This window comes from Arvicola amphibius, chromosome 6 (genome assembly GCF_903992535.2).
Source record: "Arvicola amphibius chromosome 6, mArvAmp1.2, whole genome shotgun sequence".
NCBI lineage: Eukaryota > Metazoa > Chordata > Mammalia > Rodentia > Cricetidae > Arvicola > Arvicola amphibius.
In genome coordinates this window covers 2,254,474-2,264,124 of record NC_052052.2, presented here as the reverse complement: position 1 = coordinate 2,264,124, position 9,651 = coordinate 2,254,474, and the positions used below count along the sequence as shown (strand labels likewise).

The 9,651-nt window shown below is 56.4% G+C and overlaps 1 protein-coding gene across 1 annotated transcript in view; it reads right to left on the bottom strand.

Annotated features, from left to right (window-relative positions):
• Window positions 1-358: 358 nt before the first annotated feature.
• Tp73 (tumor protein p73) overlaps window positions 359-9,651 on the bottom strand; it is a 77,606-nt gene continuing 68,313 nt past the window's right edge. The window contains exons 5-14 of the mRNA XM_038333413.1: window positions 8,773-8,959; window positions 8,130-8,245; window positions 5,815-5,924; window positions 5,490-5,632; window positions 5,054-5,142; window positions 4,250-4,374; window positions 3,728-3,876; window positions 2,914-3,052; window positions 2,432-2,525; window positions 359-1,321 (exon numbers count right to left, since the gene is read on the bottom strand). Of these exons, the coding sequence (XP_038189341.1) occupies window positions 986-1,321; window positions 2,432-2,525; window positions 2,914-3,052; window positions 3,728-3,876; window positions 4,250-4,374; window positions 5,054-5,142; window positions 5,490-5,632; window positions 5,815-5,924; window positions 8,130-8,245; window positions 8,773-8,959 (1,488 nt within the window). The 3' untranslated portion in view covers window positions 359-985. The remainder of the gene's footprint in view (window positions 1,322-2,431; window positions 2,526-2,913; window positions 3,053-3,727; window positions 3,877-4,249; window positions 4,375-5,053; window positions 5,143-5,489; window positions 5,633-5,814; window positions 5,925-8,129; window positions 8,246-8,772; window positions 8,960-9,651) is intronic.

Genomic DNA, 9,651 nt, shown 5'->3' with positions numbered 1-9,651 from the left:
AGACCCCCAGCAGCTGCCCCGGTTCCCCCATGGGGATGAGCTAGCATTTAGGCTGGGCAGGACAGATGTTCTTCTTGCAGCTGAACTTTGACCTGCCCTCCCACAGCTGTGTTCTCTTTGACTTTCCCATCCAATCAAACTGGCAAAACGGAGGGCCCTTCCTGGCTTGACACTCTGTTTTCCTAGGCTTGCTGACAACAGCATATGGAAAAGCCAGGAATGCACTAGGTTGATGACAGAAAGGAATGCTGGGAAAGTTGGAGTGGTGGGGGTGGGGGGAAGAAAGCAAGCTGACCCATCAAATAGAAAGAGTAACATTTTATCAAATATTGACAATTCAATTTTCAATAGTCTGAGACTCCCACTGTCCCTCTGTCTGCTGAGGGGGCCCATAGAAAGGCGGTGGCCAGTGTGTTTTGGGTGCTGGCTGAGCGCTGATGCCAGAAGCTTCCCCTGGTCCTCCAGTCTCCCCTGGACTCTGACTTTGTTCTGGGCAGGAGACTCAGGGGACCAGCAGAATGGCATACATGAGGGACAGATCCGTCCCCACATCCTACAGAGGCCGTCTCCAGACTTCACCTTCAAGACACAGTTTGCAATCAACCTGCAGAAGACATGGTGGCCGGGCCGCTCACAGCTAGCAGGAATTATAAGACGCCAGAATACTTTGTGGCAGAGGGTAAGTGAGAGAAGGCTCTCGCTCTGTTCTGGAGATGGCAGAGTCTTCAAGAAAGAACGGGCGTAGAGAGTGGGTACTGGCATACCTACCCACAAAGGGACAGCCCCTGTCTCAGCCTTTGGCCCACCACCTGCCTCGTGTCCATGTAGGTAGGGCAGTTCCAGAAGTTTCCTAGGGGCAGTTCATGAGTGTCATTCCTTCGGAAATGGCATCTGGCAAAGGGCCCTTGCTGTTTCCGTGGGTACAGTTGAGGGGTCCTGCTTCCAAAGGTGGTTTCTCAGACAGAGGAAGGAGAAGGCACGGCCCTCAGTGACTCTCTGTCTCTGTGAACTCCTCTTTGATGGGTTGCTTCCGAGACTTGCAGTCAGGCAGGTCAAAACCAAAGTCTGCCCACTCGTCGGGGCCCGTCACCCCACCTGGGCCTCCACGGTTAGGGATAGTGATGGTGTGGCGTACGCGGAAATGGACAGCTTCCATGACCCGCTGCCGCTGAAGCTCGCCAGAGCCACCGATGGAGATGGTGGCCGCATTGCTGCTGGAGCGAAGCAGCTGCTGCCCGCAGTCGTGGCTCTGCTTCAGGTCCTGCAGGCCCCTCCAGATGGTCATGCGGTACTGATCGGGAATTTTCAGGGCCCCCAGGTCCTGCGGGAGTGATGGACACTTTGTGGTTATAAAAGAGAAACTACAGGGTTGTGTGTCCCCCACACCAGGGACATCCTACCTGCAAGGAGGCTTCTGCTTTCAGGGGCCACTGACTTATTAGGACACGGCAATGTGGGTGACAGAGCAGCCCCGAGAGGGACAGCATCAGGGTCACCTGCACATGCACAGCGTCTAGCCACACGGTTTTGTAGGACACCTAAATGACGTGTGGGAGTGTCGGAGGGGACCGTGATGAGGGCCTCTCTGGGGGCCGCATGCAGCCTGGAACCTGGATCACAGTGAGAACAGAGATGGGGGCCTAAGAGACCACCTGTCTCCTGGCCTCAGGCTGCCCCTTGGCACCAGGCTCATCCCTTAGCTTCAAGCACATGAGTCTCACTAGTGAGGCAAGGGTTAATATGTGACTCTAGATAGAAGGAAAGGAGTTAGTGGTCACGCAGATACGGGTTAGGCACCGGCTTCACCGCCTCTGATAAGTCTCTGTATCCAGCCTGGGTCCCTGGGCAGGCAGCAGATATGGACTGGCCTCTAACTTAGGCAGGAGTCTAGGAAATAGTTACAGGAGGGGTAGGAGGGTCTGAGATGATCCCCCCCCCCCCGGGCCCTGAGGCTGTGTCCCATGGACAAATCGAGGCTGGCTGTGTTACTGGGCTGCACTCAGATGCTGGGGCTCCAGTCTTGATGTCCAATACCCCTCTAGTCCACACTCAGCCCAGAGTGAATGTTCTGTGCTGATGTGTAGGCTGGGCCCCATTTATTCCTTCTGGGCCTGTTCCCTCCTGGCTCCTGCACATCTTAACCACTGGGTCCTGGAAAAAGCCCAGCCCCCAACATTAAATGTAGCCTGACCGCGGCACCAGGGGAACTTAACAAAAGAGGAAGCCCTCCAGGCCACCCCCAGGGACCGGAGCACTTGTCCACCCAGACTCCTTCAAGTCACCGGAGCCTGTTTTGGCTTCTAAGAACCAGAATCTGAGTGTTTGTGGGAAAGGCTCTGGGAGTTCCCCTGGCTTGCAACCCTAAATGGTGCACTCTACTCTGCCTTGGGCCAGGCTCTCCATCCCTTTGGGGAGGTCTGCCGGGGTTTACCTCTATGGTGAGGTTCTGCAGGTGGTAGATGCTCTGTAACCCTTGGGAGGTGAAGCATTCGATGCAGTTTGGACACCCCAATCCTGTTAAAAAACTGCAGAGAGAATTTGAGAAGGTGGCATTAATCCCCAGTGCTAAGCTGCATGCTCAGGAGTAAGTGGTCTTGCTGGGGAGGGAACTGTCCATTGCAGTGGCAAAGCCGCTGGTCCCTTGGAGCAGGTGTGGCCAGCCATCGGTGTCTCAGCCTAGGAGTCCTGGCTCAAGTGCCCTTCTTCCTAAGGTTCTGTGCCAACACCTGCTGATGAGCCCTGACACAACCAGACCATCTTAGCCTTTCTTCCTTTGGGGGCAGCCAAGCAATACAAACACAGAATAAAACAGCCACATGCAAGGCTGCTCCTCCAGAGCAGGAACCCACAGTTAGTAACAGGTGAGGAAGAGGGGGTGCAGCACAAACCCAGGTCCGGACACGACCCACACACCTGACAAGGCTGGGGTCTGCATGATAGGGGGGTGGCGGGGTGCAGTGTGACCCCGAAACCATGGTCTGGGAGCTGTGGCCGCCATTCATCTCACCGTTGGCCGTCATGGTGTGGCTGTGGCTGTTGAGCATCCCGGAGCCTGGGCAAAAGAACAGGTCGAGGAATCCGAGAGCAGCTCCACACGTGGTGGGAGGTGTCCCAGATTGGGATCCAGCCTGGCAAGGGCTGTCTGAGGCTGAGCAAGGGCTGAACCCGTAGGCCCAACTCTTTTCCTCAAGAGGTGGAAGTGGGACGTGGCTCTGTACAGGGGCACTTAGTTTAAATGAGCCAGGGATTAGCAGCTGGCGTATGGGTGTTACCAGATTCCAGGGCCCTTATGGGGGACACCCCTGGGAGTATTGCCAGGAGCGTGTCCATTAATGTCCATGTAAAGACCTTACAGAGGAGACCCACATTCCAGTCTACCCAGCTCTACAGCTGCCCCCACCCCCGGCCCCGCCGTGAGGCCTCATGCCCTATAATCCTTCAAATGAGGGGACTTGGTGTTGTCATTTTTGCTGATGGAGAAACTGAGGCAGAGTGGAACTAGGGACCATCCTCAAGAGGAAGGATAAGCCAGGCATGTGTTATTAACTATACCACTTCTGCAAAGCCCCAGATACAGAACCCCTGGGATTGGAATGAAGACAGCCAACCTCCCTATGGCTATCGCCCTTCTCCCGGCTGGAGAGGCAGGGAAAGCAGCCCCACCAGTCCTGTTCATGATCCTGGTCTCTGCAGCCTACACGAGGTCTCCACTGCTTTAGGGACTCACCCATGGGTCCCAGGTTGGGCCCAGCTGCTGAGCTGTGTGGTGGAGGCTGGCCCACAAGCTGGTTGACGGAGGGCAGCTTGTTGACACCGCTGTGTACCTTGTTTATCGGGGAGAGGACGGGCCCATAGGATGAAGACTGCAGGTGACTCCTGCTTAGAGAACAACAGCATACGTTCCTAAGAGGTAAAGCAACTCCTTCCTTACCTGGCACTTCTGCGGACATCCCTGGATGCAGGTAAATGAAGACCCCACCTCCCGGAGAGCTACCAGAAAGACTAACGCCTCACCAGCAATGCCAGCCCCACCTGCCCACTCCTGATCAACATTTACAAGGCCCATGGGAGGCAGAGGTGTGGTGAGGGTAGGGGCTAAGTCCCAGAAGGCTAAGTTCCTGGAGAAGATGCCAGCTGAGCACTGAGCTGCCTTGGTCCTACTGTGCGCCACACCTCTCGGGCTCCTGGCCATCTCCCTGCTGGGTCAGACTATCCACACTTCCCCATCCAGATGGTGGGGTTCACTCACGGCCTCTGTAGGAGCTGCTGCTGCTGCTGTCGGTAGGAGTCGACCAGAGGCTGTGGTACAAGTTCCATCAGTTCGAGGCTTTCCTTGACTTTCATCAAGATCTCAAAGTTCTCCCGGCCTCGCACCTGAGCACAGAGAGGCAGACCCTCTGCCTAGGTGCCGGGGAGCCTCCCCTGGCTCCACGCCCCTGGTGGGAGGGGGCAGCTGGAGCCTAAGGAGGACCCCGGGTTTGTGGCAGAGTGTTGTTCTTCTCTCAGGGTCCCCTTGCACTCCAGAGCTCAGGGCAGCTTGGCTTTCTTTCCTCTGCCCATGGGCAGATGTAGGAAGGGGGTCTGCAGGGGTTCAGAGAACCGTGCCCAATCTTCCCACTAAGAGGCTCTCCTCTTCCTCCTCCCACTTGGCAGCTATAATTCTTAGAACAGGACCCACTCTCAAGGAAATAAAAAGCATTCCCTCAGAACCTACCATGACCTTGCCACTATCCAGTGTTCTCTGAATCACGTAAACATAGGCTATGCCCTGCAGGATCATGGATTCCTACTGAATCTCCACCATGGGGGTCTCTTGGATGCAGAGCTAACCTGGCTGGCATCTTCACGCTCACTGAGTTCGGGCACTAGAGGGTCTGACTCTGAGCAGAGACTCCTTCGAACCCCATCTCCTCCAGGGCCATAGTCTCCACCCCAGGTGCCTAGGTGCCATCCTTGCCCATCTCTGTGGCATCTGGAATTCGCCCACCTGGGCCCTTGGGTAAGGGGCACCCCCAGGCCTTGTCCTCCCCAGCTCACTCTGACAGTCACTCACATGCATGTAGAACATGTCCTCATCCCCATGCCGCCTCTTCTTCACGTTAGCACCCAGGGCCGGGATGGCAGGAGGGCTCTGCTTGAATGCTGGGAAGCAAGTCAGGAAAGACGCATGAGCGAGAGGGCCAAGGTGCCCAGGTGAACACCTGCCACGGGTGGAGCATGGGTACAGTGCCAGCCTAGGCCAGATGGAGCTGGGCCCAGAGTCGCCTGGCCCTGGCCTTCGAGGATAGGGTTGGCTTGGGTTGCACTTGCCCTGTTCAGCCAGAGAGGCCTCTAGGCCCAGGCCACTGAGACCCGGATCCATCCCATGGATGTGAGCATGCTTGGTGTCTTGGTGTCTTTCTGCGGTGACACGCCAGCTCACACCCAGCACGTCCAACTCCATCTTGAGGGATGACCCGCCCTCCACCCTGGCCCAGAGCACCACGCACCACGTTTACTGGCAGCCCCATTCTTTGTGGCGCTCTCGTTCAGGGCCTGCTGCTCGCGGTAGTGGTCTTCATCAGCTTTGCGGTCACGGCCAGGGCAGGCGCAGATGCGACCCTCGAAAGACCGGCGGCCCAGAACCTGTCCACTGTAGGGTGGGCGCAGCACAATGGTGAACTCCTGATCATGTCCACCCCCTGCAGACCCCATGGACTGGCCTTGGACTTGAGTCCCAGGAGAGCAAGCCCTCTCTGTGTCTATGACATGGCCCCCCACAGTGCTGGCCCAAGTCCCTGCCCCATCCCTACCATCCCGGCACCGCAGACTCACTCCCGGGTCTCCAAGGTGATGATAACGAGGATAGGCCTCCGGTTCATGCCCCCTACGCAGCTGCTGTTACACATGAAGTTGTACAGGATGGTGGTGAATTCTGTCCCCACCTGTGCACAGGGGAGGCAGGGAAAGGGCTTGGCATCAGTATGCAGAGCCAACCGACTGGAGAAGGGACTTCTAGCTGCCATGTCTGGCCCTGGTTCTAGATAGGCATAGGAGTGATACACTATGGTTCTCTGTCACCTACCCATCTATCTGCACAACCACCCACCATCTATTTATCCTGTCTGTGCACTATCCATCCATCTCTCTGCATCATCTATCATCCGTCCATCCACCTGCCCATCCACCTGCCCATCCATCCACCCATCCACCCACCCATCCGTCCATCCACCCATCCACCTATCCACCCATCCGTCCACCCACCCATCCACCCACCCATTCATCCACCCACCCACCCACCCATCCACCCATCCATCTATCCACCTATCCACCCATCCATCTATCTATCTATCCACCCACCCACCCACCCATCTATCTATCCATCCATCCATCCACCCACCCACCCATCCATCCATCCATCCATCGTCCATCCACCCACCCACCCATCCATCCGTCCATCCACCCACCCACCCATCCATCCATCCATCCATCCATCCATCCACTTGCATGCCTGCCCATCATCCACATATCCAGCCACCCATCTACCTACCCACCCGCCCACTCACCCATACACCTATCCCATTCCCTTGCCCGCCAACTTCTCACCCATTCGTCCACCCACCCACCCGCCTATCCATTTGCTTACCCATCTATTCATCTATCGACCAATTTACATTCCTGCCTACCTACCCTTCCATTCATCACCCCCTCACTGGCCCGACTCCCCCCACCTACTCACCCACCCCTCCACCAACACATCCACCCACTCACTTGAGATTGCCTACCCAGCCACGGGTCCATCTGTGCCCTCATAACACTCTGCTGGCTCTGGGATCACAGAGCTTGGGAAGTGCAGAGTCTATGGTGCGATTGCCTCAGCCATCTCCCATAATACAGATGGAGGTCAAATCTTAAGGCCGTATGTGGGTGTGTGTGTGCATGGGTCTTTGTGTCACGTGTTTGCTGCATGCTCTGGGCTCATCTGAGCAGAAGAATGAGAGGGACTCCATCCTCATAATGGAGGAAGTTCCATGGTCTTGCTAGATCAGGACACCAAAGCCACAAATACCAGCCCTTCTCAGAATTCGCACCTGGCAGCCACTAGAGGGCACGAGAATCCCACTTTGTTTGCAAGGCTGCTCAGGCGCAACCTCCTGTGAGGATAGGGAAGGATGCTGGCCCACCCGGGGCCCTGTCCTACTGATATAACAGCTTCCTCAGAGGATCACAGGACCTGGCAGAGGATAGAGGAGGCCTCATACCAGCACAGCATGAGACCTGACTGTCTACAGTCCTCCTCTGAGTCTCCACCCTGGGGCCACAGGCCATCGGTCCTGTAGAGCAACTTCCCTCCACCTTGGCCTTCAGCCCCAGCTGGGCCTCATTTCAGATCTAGAATGGTGATCACACACCCTTCTGTTGCCAAGAGTCGACACCCGCCTCCTCCAGTCTTTCTTCATTTGACTGCTTTTTGCAGCCACCACTTCCAGCCTGGATCCCTCACTTACATCCAGCCTGAGCCTCCACATCCACCCTGTACCCCATATCTAGCCTGCGCCACCCACCTCCGCTATATGCCACCTCCAGCTTGCACCCCACTTTCAAGGCTCTGCACACAGGCCCTCCTAGTCTGACCCTTCACCTCATCTTTCCTGCTCTCCTGAGCCCACGTTCCACGGCTCCAGTCTCCTTTATCATCTCCTGTGATCCCCATTCTTGTCTAGGGAACCTTTTATGACCCCAGCTCCCAGCATGGAATTCCCTATGCTTGCTGGCTTGGTTTTGCCCTTGCCAACGGAGTCTGAGATGTCCAGGAACTCTTTCTCACTCCTCATTCCCATGTCTAGAAAGCTATGCTGTGCTGACGTTGGGAGAAACAGACAAGACTAGACTCTCCTAGTAGGGAAGGGCTGAAAGCTTAGAGGTCATGTGACCATTCCTTGCTATACAGCTAGGGATAGTGTGTGTGTGTGTGTGTGTGAGAGAGAGAGAGAGAGAGAGAGAGAGAGAGAGAGAGAGAGAGAGAGAGAGGTCTGAGAAATGAACAGCCAAGAAAAGGCTCTGGAGAGGCAGGCTGAACTCAGAGCAGTGGCCAGGGGAACCCCACCCTGTAAGGTTGTTTTTGAACCCCTGTCTGGCCTCCGGCCTACCTGTGGGGGTTCGTAGGGTACAACCACGCTTTGCCTGCCGGTGACAGGGTCATCCACATACTGGGAGAGGTTGTTGCCTTCTACTCGGATGAGGTGGCTAGCCGGGGCAGACTGTCCTGCCAGGAGGGGACATAGCTTTAGAGAGTGGCACATCCTCCAACCTGTCACCCCATACCAGGTGCATGGCAGAGCTGAGACCATAGGGCGTGTCCCTGTGAGAGTCCCAGAGGAGGCTCAGTGCTGTACAACCCTCATTCAGGTGGTCTTGAGCCTGGCAGATGCTGTTCCCAGATCTTCTGACCCTGGGGGTGTTATGGGCTTCACCAGGAACACAGCAGGAATGCTTGCTCTACAAGGCTCCCCAGGGGCAGCTGGTCCCTCAGGCTTCTCCCAAGCTACACCCCTGCTGGAACATCAGCCTCTGAGGCTGCAGCCAGCGCTGAGGAAATGGACTGGGAGGGATGGGGCGGGGTTCCTGCTCAAAGTTCCTGGTGAGGGAGCCGCTAAGAGCACCACCGGCCCACTCATTGGCCGGCATCTCTCAGTTGCACTGCTGGCTGGGTTTTCCCTTCAGTTGGGCCCTCAGGCCACTGGCCATGGTGCTGTAGAGGTTGGGGACCCACAGTTGGGAGGGGGTGCTCACCTTCATTGAAGTCCCTGCCAAGCTCGTGGTTGGGGCAGCGCTTAACGATGTCGGTCACATGCTCTGCCTTCTTGTAGACAGGCATGGCCCTGATGGCCGTGCCCGGGGGTGGCGGCGTGGACACCTTGATCTGAATAGGGCACGTCTTGGCAATCTGACAATACAACTTCTTCAAAAGTGGGGAGTACTGGGGGAAGAGAAGAGCCAGGTTGAGCTCACAGCCCAGCTCAGCATGCTTGTCTGGGCTGGACACTTTCCACGAGACCCCCTTCCCAGGCACCCTGATAAGGCCCGTGTGTCCCCTCCTTCAGACATCCTTCCTCCAGAACACAGAGATGGCTATACCTGCTGCCCACTCAGCAGCCTGAATCCCAGAGGCTGCACGTGGTGGACAAGGGTCAAGGGTGAGAAAGTATGGGAGGACAATGGGGATCGGTCTCAGTCTTGTTTCCCCAGCCGAGCTCTTAGGCCCGGCTGCAGAGGAGGATCTGGAGTGTTGAGTTTGTTTGACAAGCCCACAATTGTATTTTGCTGCCTTGCACAGAAGAAACACTCTGTAGGTAGACGGCTTACGTCTTCCACTTTCTGGGCCAGCATGGCCTTGCAGGATGACCTGTCACACTGGCACTCTTCCACCAACAAAAGCCACTGAGTCCAGGTAGCCAATCTCGACAGTTGTGTGTGGCAAAACCCGGTTTCCCCACCCTAGAACCTGACTGGACCTGAGATCATGCCCAGGCGACAAGGTCATGCTGCCATTCCTCCAACCATCCTGGGGCCCAGGTCACCCATCTAAGGACTGAACTGGCCCTGAGGAGGCCACTTCAGTTATGTGCACTTATTTATACGCTAGCTGACCCTCCCTCGCACTCCTGAAAC